General features: G+C 37.1%; 1 protein-coding gene across 1 annotated transcript; it reads left to right on the plus strand.

Moving 5' to 3' along the window:
* Positions 1–13,328: 13,328 nt before the first annotated feature.
* LOC107558562 (ATP-sensitive inward rectifier potassium channel 1-like) lies at positions 13,329–14,457 on the plus strand. Its single transcript, XM_016242218.1, has one exon. The coding sequence runs from the start codon at positions 13,339–13,341 to the stop codon at positions 14,455–14,457; it is 1,119 nt and encodes a 372-aa protein (XP_016097704.1). The 5' UTR covers positions 13,329–13,338.
* Positions 14,458–15,557: the final 1,100 nt, after the last annotated feature.

The following is a 15,557-nucleotide window of genomic DNA, read 5'->3' on the forward strand; positions in this document are numbered from 1 at the left end:
TTCAGTTTTATTATTATTATTTAATATTATCAAATAAGACACAAAAAAAACAAGTACTTTTTATTTACTTTAATGTTTAGTTAGTCAACACATCAAAATAAGTGCACTAAGCATTACCAAATATTATCAAAACATAATGATATAAATGTATTTTAAAGTAAAACTTTTAATTTGACAATATTATAAAATGCACTTTTTTCCATCTTTAAGCACACACATATATATATATATATATATATATATATATATATATATATATATATATATATTTAATATTTGAAGTGCACATTCAATACAGCTAAACACACATCTTTTCACAAGAGATGATGCTTAAATTCCTTCAGTTTATTACATTTCACTCACTGTGAGCTGACTTGTCTTGTTAAATTTTTAATTGTATGCTTTAAGAAACAGTACAGTAAATAAAAGTATAACATTTATATAATAATATAACGTCCGTGCCTATGAGCAAGAATGGTAAAATGTAGGTTGCTTACTTTTGAGAATTCTGTACAAGTTGAGGAGCATTGAAGTGAACGAGAACGTTAGCAGACAATTATAGGCCGCATAGGGTTGGTTGGGATGCTCAAATGGACAGAGCAATCTTATAGTGCATATATAGCCATACACTTAAGCAAGCACACTTACAGTATGTTGTGTGTGCATCACATTTAAGAGACTATGCTTTGAGAACAAACAGTGGATGAAGACACATCACAGTGCTTCATTTACTCTCTATATGTCTCTTTTTAATGTGTGATAAAGCATTACTTGAATGCCACATCAATCAGCTGACCCTGTAATTGTAAAATCAATAAACATTTTCAACGGGTTATCAATCCTCTAAGTGTAATCAAGAGCATGGTCCTTCATTATTCCAAGTGTGTTATTTATTTATTTTTATTTTCTCACTGAATCACTAGAGATTTGAGAGGAATAGACATGTGAGAGCAGTGGAAGGAAAGGCAGTAGATCAATGCAGTATGTCATAAATCTTTAATTCTTAGGACCCTATTTTAACGATCTAAGCGCATGGTCTAAAGCGCATGGCGCAGGTGCACTCAGGGCCTGTCCGAATCCACTTTTGCTAGTTTAACGATGGGAAAACGGTCGGCGCACCCGGGCGCACGGTCTAAACGGGTTGTCCCTATTCTCTTAATGAGTAATGGGTGTTTTTTGGGCGTAATGTGCAATAAACCAATCAGAGTCTCATCTCCCATCCCCTTTAAAAGCCAGTTGTGCTCGCGCCATGGCGGGCTGCTCTAAAAAAGAGGTGTGTTCAGGCGCATTGTTGGCGCGTTGCTATTTTGAGGAACTGAAACTCAATAGACCAACTCAAACCGGGTCTAAAGTCTTGTGCAATATTTTTTCTTTGTTACTTAATGTGTGTGTTAGTAATATGCGCCTATAAGTGGGTGCGGTTGCCGTGATTTTGCCAAGTAAGACATGTTCCTTGATCAACATCTTTTGATGATCCTGGATCAACAAATCCCAATCCCTACCCCTAAACCTAACCCTACCCATAATTTTTTCATAAAATCAGTGGGAAATGATAGCTTATTAACAAGAGTGTAGAAGCACCTAATCCTGATTGTAAGCCTAAAACTGACATTCTCTGAAAAGTTATATCTCTATTCTGATTGGTTGATTGGAATGTTGTACTTATTACACACACAGGGACGCACAGCAGCACACAAACATTTTTAAAAATGAAAAATTACATTCTGCCATGTAAATAGCGAACCCGCCATGGCGCGAGCGCAACTGGCTCTTAAAGGGGATGGGAGATGAGACTCTGATTGGTTTATTGAACGTTACGCTCAAAAAGCACCAATTACTCATTAAGAGACTAGGGACAACCCGTTTAGACCATGCGCCCGTTTTCCCATCGTTAAACTAGCAAAAGTGGATTCGGACGCCCTGAGTGCAAAAAAAATCGTTAAAATAGAGCCCCATGGGCGCAAATGCATTTGCTATTTAAACAACGTGGTGCAGGATGGGAAAATGAAAACTGCGTCGGGGTGCAACTAGCAAAAACACTTGCGCTGCGCCCTGCGCTGCATTGCGCCGGATGTATGATAGGGCCCTTAATTTCATCAGGTTAGGTCAGGCCAGTTTTAATCAATGCAGTCTCTATCAGTGTGTAAATTATGTTTAAAAAATATGAAGTGCTGTTGAAACGTTCCGTAACATGTAGAAATAAAACAGTTTAGTAAATGTAATTTTCAAGACTGAACCAGCATTTGGTTTAATTTACATTCTGAGCCGTTTCTCTCTTTCTCTCTTCTTTGGTTGTCCTGTATAAATTAGCATGAATTGACCCTGTCAGTGCAGATTTGATCAGTTTGAACTGAAATATTGTGACCTGACAAAACAATGGGAGAGATAAATAAAGACAAAACATACCAAGGGCAACAGGAATAATCAGGACAGAATGATAGAGACAGACTGAAAGAAAAAAAAAAAGGTCCTGTAGCAGTCTGTCAGTAATTTGTTTTGCTCTGATCACTGAATGTGAGAAGAAGAAAAAAACACTATGAACACAACTTTAGCACAACTTTTGCCTTTTCATTTTCATATTCATACATTTAAAACCTTATAAAACATGGATAAATCACTACCCCAGCCCAGTAAATCTCATTAAACTTCCACTTGTGGACATTCAATTCTTACTAAATTCTTATTATTATTATTGTTATTCAAAATATTTTATTTGAGGGGTACAGTTTAGGTGAATTATACAGTGAAATCGCTTAAATCAAACAAATATTTGACTTTGTAAATATAAATTTAAACCAGAACATGATATTACCTAAATGTAATTGCATATAAAGATGTCAGATAGACAGACAGTCAATAAATAAATACAATTTGACACAAATATGGAAATCAGGGTTACTAAATACAAACTATACATATGTGACCCTGGGCCACAAAACCAGTCATAAGGGTCAATTTTTTGAAATTGAGATTTATACATAATCTGAAAGCTGAATAAATAAGCTTTCCATTGATGTATGGTTTGTTAGGATCGGACAATATTTGGCTGAGATACAACTATTTGAAAATCTGGAATCTGAGGGTGCACTTGTGATTTAATAATAATAAAATAAATAATAATGACTCTGAATGCCATTTGTAAACCATGAAAGGAACCAGTTTTATGTTTGTACCACTGATATAATATAGTTTTTGTTAATATTTAGAATTAGATTTTATTTTTATGCTTTTTGTATTTATTCAAAATTTAGTTTAGATGTCCTATTTTATTTAAAGTAATTTTGTTGTTATTATTACAAATAAACATGTCTATAAAGTTTTTTTTTTATAATTACAATTTAGTTTTATTTTTTTAGTTTTAGTTTATTAAGTTTGTAGTTTTTTTAAATAAGATGTTGTGGCAATTAGAGAAATAAAATTGTTTATTTTATTATTTCAGCTAAAGTTCATTTTATTTCAAATAATGATAATGTATTATATGGTTTTAATTATCCAAACCCATATGACTTTCTTCCTTCTGTGCAACATGAATGAAAGTCATAAACATTCTGTGGGAAGAATATATTCTGAGATTTTATTTTATTTATATATTATACATTATATATATACAATGAAACACTTAATTTGTTCACAGAAAGGAAACTCAAATGGCAGAAAGCCACATCCTATTTGTTTTCTTTATTTTACAAAAGCGCAATGTTTTGTTTTCATTGTGTGTGTACACAAATAAAAGCAGACCTTTATACAGTGATGCATTATTAATAAGAAAATAAGTGTTTAAAGTTGATTCTGCTGGTATATGGAAACAGTTGAAGTTATCGCGTCGGCGCACACACACACACACAACACATCAGTTCCAGCATTGCTAACTTGACAGCGCAGTTTGTACTTTATAAAAATAAAATACAGTGAACCAAACATCAGCGCGCCCGCCTCTGTGTCACCATTGGAACGCGACTGAAGTACAAAGCCTATAATTTACATAATAAATAATGGTTTAGCATTCAGATAGGTTACATCGCAAATATGGAAATATTATGGAATATTTAAATTTGTGCCGAATGAGAGAGGTAGGATACACGAGCACAAAGCTCCGTTTTGCAAACAGTTGAGTGCTCAAGCCTTTAAACTATACTACTTTTTCAGTCTGTGAGAGTCACATTCAGATTCAGCACATGGTCACTGTCCAGTGGGCTTTGTTTTCAAGTGCGCAACTCACGGCATTCGCTGTTCTTCTGGATTGGGGGTGAATTGCCTGTATTCGTTGTAAGGCCTCATGCACCGAACCGAGATGTCCGTACCGTGACGGTTCGGTACGAATACAAGTATCGTTCCACCCCTAATATATATATATATATATATATATAGATAGATAGATAGATAGATAGATAGATAGATATACATAGAAAGACACACACACACACACCTATACATATTAAGACATCAGGGTGAGTGAATGGTTTATTTTTGGCTGAACTGTCCCTTTAAGAATCTTTTATTCTCAGTTCACTCTACTGTACATGACAACATTACTGATGAAAGTATAGTCAGGCTATATATGCGCTGTTCAATAGTTCAGTGCGCTTTACTCGCCCGCTGAGCGGAGTTTCATAATAAATCACACTGGACTGTTTCATTTTAGCTTGAGGTGGTGTTCAGCGCCCACATGAGAGTATAACATCAGCACTCGTCATGTGGATCAGTTCTTCACTTTAGCTGTGCGTTTAGCAGACTATCCAGACTTCACAGTTAAATTCAGCTCTGATAACAAAGGTTTCATTTGCATCTCTGAAGTCTTGATGAAGCTGATTATTCATGGGTACAATATGTGTTTGTGTTTGTGTTCTTGCTCAGCAGCGGCACCTTTCAGAAAGCAGTGGAACTGCAATGGTTCCACTTGCAGGTGCCGTAAATATTACTAAGTACTAAGAGGTGATGTTTCAATACATGGCGCAGAAAATCAGACTATTTCTCAGACGCTTTCCTTCCTGCACTAAACAAGGAGCTGTTGGCTAATATACAGCCGCTGTTTGCCAGCAGTCCTTGGCCTTGTCTATACTGACAGCTTTCTGCTGGCTAGACACCAGCTCTGACTGGCGTAGTTTATCAAATCCAACGAGAATCTAAAGAGGATCTGGCACATTATTAAGTACTATGTATCTATTTTATGAACTCTTTGTACTCTCAGAAAGTGAGTGAATAAAAAGAGGCTTGAAATGCAGAATCAGCTCATTCTAGATGAAGAAGGAAATACCAAAAGGCACTGTATTGACCAGCTGATCGAGGTTTGTTTTCTCGACTCTAAAGGAAGGTGAGTTGCAGTTTTTACCTCAAATTTTTCTCTCCACAGCTTTGTTAAATCTGTAAATCAGAGAAAAGAAGCAACATAGAAGAAAGCTACAAGCATCATTTAAAGTAGTTCAGCTACACTTAAGCTATACTAACAAAAAATAATCGAACTGCTTGGTTATGTAGACGAATATATCTTAAAAAATAATTATCATCAAAATAAAATACACATATGTAACTAAGCAGCTAATGAGTGATGATTCAAATCAATCTGTGAATCATGTTTTGAATCAGTTCAGTTGTAAAGAAGATTTTGACATTTTAGGAGATGTTTACACGACACCGTTTTTATGTCTTTTTTATTCAAAACAACACAACATTGGCGTTTTAGGGGTCTGAAGATGCGACTCTTTGAAAATGCGTTTCTAAGTGCATGTTTTTAAAAAGGTTCCTGTTATCCTCTCTGTGTAAACTACAAAAACATGAATTTGTAGAAACAGTGACGTCGTGCACATGTTTATTACACGCTGAATCTGAATGCATATGTGTGCAGGTTCGTACTGTTTCTTTGCAAAGTGACATCGCCAACTACTGGCCTGGCATGCATAATATCACGTTTTAAGTCATTTTTGCGGATCCCGTGTAACAACATTGTCGTCTGTACACAAACATTTTTTAGCGAAAGCTTTTCAAAATTGCAAAGGAAAAACGTTTCTGTTTTTTAGTGTGTTGTTGTTTTGTAAACGTGCCCATAGTTTGATTATTGCATCCTGTTTAAAAAATAAAAAAAATAAAAATTACCTAAATCAATTAGGTTTTCTGTTCAAAAACACAGAAGTATTTATGCACATTCGATGTTCATTTCACTGGATCTGAAGTAGCTCAAAAGGTAGTTTGATGTACTGGCAAACCTACACTCTTAAAAATGCTGGGTTGTTTCAACCCGGCTTTGGATCAATTATGGACTAACCCAACTTTTGGGTTAAAAATGTAATTTTAAATTTTAACCCAACAGCTGGGTTAGTCCATATTTGACCCAAAATTGGGTTGAAACAACCCAGCATTTTTAAGAGTGTAAGGTCATAAGTTCGCTTCCCAGGAAATGCATGAACTGATTAAATGTGCACCTTTAATGCACTGTAACTTGCTTTAGATAGATGTCTCTGCCAAATGTTTCATGTTTTGTAGTATAACAGTATATAGATTATCAGGCCCATTTCAACAGCTTGATTTAGCCTCAGCATCTTAAATCTGGATGTGGGTCTGTTCAGGTTCAAATGAGGTCTGCAGATTCAGAAAGTTTGATGGTTTTGACTCTTTTTGCATAAAGCCTCCTACACCTTACACCCCACAGCTATAGGATCTTCATTGCATTGCAAGGAAATACTGTAGCACATACACAGTCTGTGCAGAACGATAGCTTTAATTCAGCATATCTGCATTTTAAACAAAGTCATTTGTTTGAGATACTCTATAAGCAAGGCAAACTGAGTAAAACACCAAAATGAATGATCATTCCTTCAAAGCCAGTTAAAGGAATGGCTAGTTTTCTTGATGTCAAGTCAAGGTTGCTTTCTGGAGTAAATCAGGATTTTGCTGGTATTTAAACTCACTTTACAAAGAATGATATACTGCCCATGAATGATAATGACTTCTGGGACTTGAAGTAAATGATACACAAAATGTATTATTCTTATTCTTATAACTTCTAGATTCTAGCTTAGGAAATAATGCTCATGACATTTGGCTCCAAACACTGCTCGGAAGCTACATCGACTATTGGATTTAGGAGTCAAAAAGCAGGCAACAAAAGCAGAAAATATTGGTGGGAGTGTCGCCTGGAGCGTGTGACTCATTCGAGTCATTCAATGGAACTAAGTTGGTCATTAACGTTCACACTTCAATAGTGAAATCCCCCCTCAGCCACCTGGCACAGGTGATTATATCATTATGATCACAGAAGGGTGAAGACAAACTTTACTTTGCCACCTCGACTGTGAATTGTTTGAATTGGGGGAAAGTTTAAAAGTCAGGCATTTTTCCAGTTTAGTGTATGTCATTTATATGTAACATTTTATATGCTGTGAGTTTGTCATGGCCGTTTAATGCATGAAAAGAAATTCATTCCAACGTAATTTGTGAAGTAGAAAACATCCAGGTTTTAGAGACTCAGCATTTTCTTATCAGAATGACAGCCGTTTTGTTGTATAAATTGGATTTGACACTTATGACTGTTGCTGTTTGCACAAATACACAAATGAGTTCACATCGCAGCAGAAAAGTCAGTGTGGAAAAACTTCTTTCTTGGATCAGTGGTCTTGAATGGCAGCCTAAGGCAACATTTCGTGGTTTGGTATTATTGAAAAGCTTATTATGGATTTTCCATTGAATGCGTCAATGAGGTAAATTTGGTCATGTCAAAGCACACGAAGGTATTGAACTGAATGAAGATTACATCCGAATGACTGACAGGAGAACCAGGGTACCATATATATGCTGTGAGTTCATGCTGCGCACCTGCAAGGTCAAGATCAGTTTCTTACTCGTCAGCTGAATCGTGTGAACATCCAATGAAGAGTCTTTTAGACTCGAACACTTTGTAATTTGGTCACTAAAGGAAGTGAAAATTCTCCTGGTTCTTCCCAAAGTATTTCTGATGCAAAACAACTAAAGCTGTGGTAATACTTCAGCAACGTGTCTCCGTTTTAGGTTACACTTTATTTCGATAGTCCACTTTAGACATTCTACTAACTATAAGTAACTTTGTAACTACATGTCAACTACTTGTCAACTGATTCTCATTCATTTGCAATTACATGTCTACTAACTCTCAGAGTAGACTGTTAGGGTAGGTTTAGGGTTAGTAGAATAAGTTGACAAAGAAAGTGTTAGAAGATATTGAGCAGACAGTCTACTAATACTCTACTAACTACTAGTTGACATGTAGTTGCAAAGTTACTTACCATTAATTTAATGTCTAAAGTGGACTATCGAAATAAAGTGTTACCCTGTTTTACCTCAAGGGTCTTTGAATTCTCAAACACCTTTGCTTTAATTTGATTGAAACACAAGGCCAATTTGAAATGCAATCATGAAAGAAAACTGCACTGTGATGACAAATGGAAACTCGCGTTACATGATAATCACAGCATTTAGCATTGCTTTGAATGTCTAAGTGAAAATTCTCCTGGTTCTTCCCAAAGTATTTCTGATGCAAAACAACTAAAGCTGTGGTAATACTTCAGCAACGTGTCTCCGTTTTAGGTTACACTTTATTTCGATAGTCCACTTTAGACATTCTACTAACTATAAGTAACTTTGTAACTACATGTCAACTACTTGTCAACTGATTCTCATTCATTTGCAACTACATGTCTACTAACTCTCAGAGTAGACTGTTAGGGTAGGTTTAGGGTTAGTAGAATAAGTTGACAAAGAAAGTGTTAGAAGATATTAAGCAGACAGTCTACTAATACTCTACTAACTACTAGTTGACATGTAGTTGCACAGTTACTTACCATTAATTTCATGTCTAAAGTGGACTATCGAAATAAAGTGTTACCCTGTTTTACCTCAAGGCTCTTTGAATTCTCAAACACCTTTGCTTTAATTTGATTGAAACACAAGGCCAATTTGAAATGCAATCATGAAAGAAAACTGCACTGTGATGACAAATGGAAACTCGCGTTACATGATAATCACAGCATTTAGCATTGCTTTGAATGTCTAAAGTGTTTCTTGCTTGTTTTATGATTAAAGTGAGAGTTCACTCCAAAAAAATATAATAAAATGCTGTTATAATTTACTCACCCTTATGTCGTTCCAAACCTGTATGACTTTATTTCTACTTCTGTGGAACATGAAAGAAGATATAGGAAATGCCTCAGTGTTTTTTTTGTCCATGCAGTGAAACTACTACTAACATTCTTCAAATCTTCTTTTGTGTTGCACTAAAAAAAAGAAAGTCATACAGGAGTGGTACGACACGAGAATGAGTAAGTGATGACATAATTTACATTTCTGGGGAATCTATCATTTTCAGTAACATCATATGTTGAACTGAATATCACAGTTAATCAAAATCACATTGATATACTCAGACCAACAGCACAGTTGTGAGTGTGATATTGCTCAAATATTCATTAAAACATGGATTTTGTTCAAAAATAATTTCTTAGAAACATGCATTTTTGACACAATATGGCAAGTTATTTTGTCTGTTTAGCTCCAAATGATGCAATAAAAACTCTTTTGGGTCTCTCAATTAGAATCAGTTTTGAGGAGTGGAACTAACTTTTGTGTAAATTAACATGTAACACAGAAACTTTTAATAAATTATAAATGATGTGATTTGATTGTTAAAGCAACAAATGAGGATTTCCAGAAAGCGATTTCAGCGATTTCGACAGCCCTGATTACACCAGTCCCTTATTTCAATGACAAAGGACGTTATCAGTGTCAGCAGTCTTGGAGAATCAGTCTCTGTGGAAAGAGAACGGTTTTGAGCTCTTCATTCATGTCAGTTTCACTCACTGTCTAAAGAACAAAAGATCAGAGAATGAAAGATGCAAGCTTCCTTGTCTGAAACGCTAGTCAGTCTGTGAACTTGCACAGTCGTGGGCCTCATCATCTTCTGTATCATTTCACTGATGACTGACGTCTTTTCACAGTCCTTCAGCGACTAACATCTGATTTGCACTTCTAGAAGAAACCGTCTGATATATCTGATTGTTCATGAATGCAATGATTTCTGTTTGCTCTAGACTTTGAATTAGATCATGTACAGTACTAATGTGATCTCATTAATTTTTGCAGAATTCATAAGTAAAGTGTGTTTCTAGCACATATACTTTAATGCATGTTCAGATAGACACTGAAACAAACATTCCTCATCATTTACTTACAAACAAGTGCCTTGCTATGGGATTGTGTCTGATTATTGAACTTTGGGTAACTTTTTATTTCAACGACCAATTCGCACTATTAATTAACTAGCATGCATATTACTAGCATATCGGTTGTTTATAAAGCATATATAAATGCTTTATTCTGCTTGACCTTCTTTTAGACTCCCTTACTAACTATAAATAATCAGCAAATTAGGTTTATTGAGCCAAAAGTCGTAGTTAACAGTTCGTTAATAGTGAGAATTGGACCTTAAAATAAAGTGTGACCGAACTTGTTTTATATTGAATAGATTTGATGTCTACTAAAACATTCAAAAATGCAAATACGCACACTAGATGTTCCTCTATAGATCCCCAAAATCAAAACCACTCGAGTTGCAGCAAAGCGTGACCTTTGACCGAGTGCCTTGCTATGGGATTGTGTCTGAATATTGAACTTTGGGTAACTTTTTATTTCAACGACCAATTCGCACTATTAATTAACTAGCATGCATATTACTAGCATATCGGTTGTTTATAAAGCATATATAAATGCTTTATTCTGCTTGACCTTCTTTTAGATTCCCTAATCCTAAACTTAACAACTCCCTTACTAACTATAAATAAGCAGCAAATTAGGTTAACTGAGCCAAAAGTCGTAGTTAACAGTTCGTTAATAGTGAGAATTGGACCTTAAAATAAAGTGTGACCGAACTTGTTTTATATTGAATAGATTTGATGTCTACTAAAACATTCAAAAATGCAAATACGCACACTAGATGTTCCTCTATAGATCCCCAAAATCAAAACCACTCGAGTTGCAGCAAAGCGTGACCTTTGACCTTTGTGGTTTGCAGCCTGCTGGTGACCCGAAACTTTCACAGAAGACTGATTTATCCCTGCATGCATCGTTTAATATAACATGAACATCACTGCTGATGAATATTTATGGCAAAGCAATAGGGTGCTAAGTGATTTTGTAGGGGTACCTTTAACAGATCAGCGGGAGTGTGTGCGTGTGTTGATAAGTACTTCCGTCTTGAGTTTGCAAGAGTATATGCACCCTGCACGCTCCCCTTGCGTAAAGCATTTTTGTGTATACATAAACAAGGGATAAACACGGGATGACTGTCTTGAGTAGGAGCGAAGCCTACAAAATGACCTTTGACCTTTGTGGTTTGCAGCCTGCTGGTGACCCGAAACTTTCACAGAAGACTGATTTATCCCTGCATGCATCGTTTAATATAACATGAACATCACTGCTGATGAATATTTATGGCAAAGCAATAAGTGCTAAGTGATTTTGTAGGGGTACCTTTAACAGATCAGCGGGAGTGTGTGCGTGTGTTGATAAGTACTTCCGTCTTGAGTTTGCAAGAGTATATGCACCCTGCACGCTCCCCTTGCGTAAAGCATTTTTGTGTATACATAAACAAGGGATAAACACGGGATGACTGTCTTGAGTAGGAGCGAAGCCTACAAAAGGGAAGAGTTGGGCTAGAAAGAGAGAGAAAGAGAGAACAGCGGAGTGCGAAAGAGTTAAGGAGGGACACAACTTATTAATGAGTAACACACACACATGTTGATTTCCAATTTCCTGCTTTAGCTCACCTTTAAAAGACGAGAAAGAGCGGACGAAAAGACACCAGCAAGTGAACCGGAGAGCGAGTGAAGTTTTGGCACCTTGACTTCTGTAGCAGGTAAGCCGAACATCTCTACATCTGTGATGCTTTCTTACATCTGCAGTGTAAATCTCTGCTCATCTGATATGCAGTCTGGTTCACTCATCAGCACCAATATCCCTCACGGTATTTTGGGAACATTAAATTCATAAATCAGCACAGCAGATGATTGGTGGCGGATGGGAACTGCGGGTTCCTCTGGCTGGGCTGAACAATCGCTATTCTGTGCTGTAATTGAGCTTCGGAACAGAGTTGATGTGTATTCTAATAGACTCTGCATTAAACATTAAGCACACTCCAGAGATGGAACAAATGGATCTGGAGCGAACCGAGCAGCACTCAGCCGCTCATAAACGACAGATAAGCAGAGATTACCCGCAGCTAACTGCCCTGAGCACGCTGCAATGCGACACCTTCATTTATCAACGCTTTTATTTACTGCTGTAATTAAGTACAAAGAAACATTCAGAATGTGTCGAGTTTAGTAAAATGATCGTGATTCAAAGCCTGCAGCGAAACCACAGGCCTGACGAACAGTCAGGTGCAAGACTAAAATGACAGCTTAAGGCTTATTGATTAAAGTAATTTGCACTTCTATGCATAGCTCGTAAAAAAAAAAAAATTTTTTTTTTTTGGTAGTTGCATTTTAAGTTTGTACACCATCTTAAATGTGAGTTTTATCGTTTGCCTTTTTAACAGAATTTTGCAACCCAGTCTCATTGGAAAAACTGCAAAACTGATTGGGAAAAACGTACCTATACATATATTTCACTGCAATTTCCTACTGAAATGAATACTAGAGACAGCAAAACATCAACCACTTTTATTCCTTTTCACACAAATTATGATTTACAGCACCTGATTATCGATTCATTTGAGCAGTTCCTTCCACAATACTATGAACTCAAAACCTTTTATAATATATCTGAAATATTGATGCCATTTTGCATAGAATTAAGAGGTTGGCTAATGGCTAATAAACAATAACACGCTCACTCATGCATTGCTTCTTGCACTAAGCACAGCTATAACTAGTTTCAAATGAACTCTCATAATGTCCTAGAGGGAAAAAATACACTGAATTTGTTCGGTGTCTTTATCTGATATCTGTGATGTAACAACAAAGAGCATCAGCAACTAATAACATTGCAGCTGTAATGTGTTTCTCGAAGTTATTGGGAATGTTACTTGAAATGGCCCAGATTCAAAAGAATTGTTTACTGTTTGCAAAATGTGAAATCAACTCAGGTGGTCATGCACGTACAGTATGTGTACAGATTGGGCTATCTTATCTCATGCATAACAATAGGCAGTGTTTATCCCTAAATACTCCAGTCTGTTGGACAACATGTTCTCTGTCCCTGTTTGAAACGCTGTAGCCGAGAGATTCACCGTCAACGATTTGCTCTTTTGTTATGCATTGGGTCTTGGTTTGGTCCTAACAAATATCCCTTCATTCTCTTCCCAGACAAACCCTCAAAATGACTCGTTCCTTGAGAGAGGTGGTGAAGGAGTACATGTCAGATCGGCGAGTTCGCAAATATCGCCTGGTGACCAAAGACGGCCGCTGCAACATCGAGTTCGGCAACGTTATGCACCGAAACCGCTTCGCCTACGTCCTTGACATATGGACCACCTTCGTAGAGACCCGATGGCGGTTTGTCATCTTGCACTTCGTGGCATCCTTCACCCTCAGCTGGTTTATCTTTGGCCTCCTCTGGTACTGGATCGCCAGAGACCACGGCGACTTGAAGTGGCAGAATCCACCCGAAAATCACACGGCGTGCGTCTATAGCGTCAACACCCTGACTTACGCCTTCCTCTTCTCGCTGGAGACCCAAAGCACCATTGGTTATGGAAATGTGTACATCACCGATGTCTGTCCGGGAGCCGTGGCTCTGATTATAATTCAGAGTCTTATGGGCACCATAATCAGCTGCTTCTGGTGCGGCGTGGTTATGGCAAAAATCGCTCTTCCCAAGAAGAGAGCCAAGACTATAACCTTCAGCGACTCTGCAGTTATCTGCCCTAAAAAGGGCACCCTTTGCCTTCAAATCCGTGTGGCCAACCTGCGCAAGACTTTGATGATCGGTAGCCAGATTTACGGCAAGCTCCTGAGGACCACAGTCACCCCGGAAGGTGAAACCATCATCTTGGACCAGGTCAGCATTGACTTCATGGTGGACGCCGGCAAGGACAACCTGTTTTTCGTGTGTCCATTGACACTATACCACGTCATCGACAAAACCAGCCCGTTCTTTGAAATGGCGGTGGACACTCTGCATCAGCAGGAGTTTGAGCTCGTGGTGTTTCTCGATGGAACGGCTGAGTCCACCAGCTCTACCTGCCAGGTCAGGACTTCCTACATCCCTCACGAGATCATGTGGGGCTACGACTTCCTCCCGATCATCTCCCGCAGCAAAGAGGGAAAGTACCGCGTGGACTTTTCCAACTTCGCCAAGGTGGTGCCCGTACCGACCGCTCATTGCGCCTACTGCTACCACAACGAGGCGGGACACCATCACCACTCCATTGATGGCATCAATAACCAGGGCTTTGAGGTGATCGACATCGAGATGCCCAACATCACCAAAATGTAAAGCTTTTTGCTTGACATGTACTGAGCAACGTCGTGAGGTCACTATCTTGCACTATACTAGAAACACTGGACACAAATGCTTTTTGTCTCTCATAGTGAGCACAAGAGGCAAGACGAGTGTTTTATCTTTTGGAATTCCCCCATCTGCGCACTGAAAAAGGAAGTGCAGTGGCAATACTGCAGGAATCCATTTCCATGAAACTTATTTATTATTTAAAAGAGCAGCTCGCATACAAAACTCTTTGCCCTGACATGATTGGGAATATAAAAGTGTGAATTGTCCTTGAAGTAACAGTAGAACTGTCTTCTGTTACATGTTAATTGGGGGAGTGAGAGTATTAACTGAAAATTCATTAATACGAGACTGACTTTTATTATTGTCTATATATAAAAGTATTTCAAATACCAGTGAACAAGCTGATGCTTTTATGTCCCGAATCACTCTGGGATGGTGTATTTCTTTCTAAATTAGTAGATATTGTTAATATTGTATTATTGAATGTGTACTGTAAATGTAATTTTTACTTTGTATATATCATTTATTTTATATAAAATAAAATAATACAATGAAATAAAATAAAATAATTCGAAATGGTGGTTTAGTTCGTTGAAAATTACATTCTAAAAATCTATCTGCATTTTCCAGCATTCACAGTAAAAAAGATGAACACATGAGGGCGTACAAGACAAAGCAATAGATAGACAAATTGTCAGCTTGACAACATTTTTTGGTGTGTGTGTGCACTGTGTATTGATAATATATAATATAATCCATTGCCAGGTTCCCTTGGGGAAAAAATAATATATATATGCATTTAGCAGAAACTTTTATCCAAAGCGACTTACAGTGCATTCAGGCTATACATTTGTTTTACCAGTATGGTAAAATAATATATATATATATATATATTTTTTTTTCCCCAAGGGAACCTGGCAACCTGGCAATTTATATATTATCAATACACACATGTGTGCACACACACCAAAAGATTTGTCAAGCTGACAATTTGTCTATATGTGTATGTGTATATATATATATATATATATACTGTATATACACCCCCACACACACACACACACACACACACACATATACATATA

Source organism: Sinocyclocheilus grahami, unplaced genomic scaffold, assembly GCF_001515645.1.
Source record: "Sinocyclocheilus grahami isolate Dianchi unplaced genomic scaffold, SAMN03320097.WGS_v1.1 scaffold649.1, whole genome shotgun sequence".
Lineage (NCBI taxonomy): Eukaryota > Metazoa > Chordata > Actinopteri > Cypriniformes > Cyprinidae > Sinocyclocheilus > Sinocyclocheilus grahami.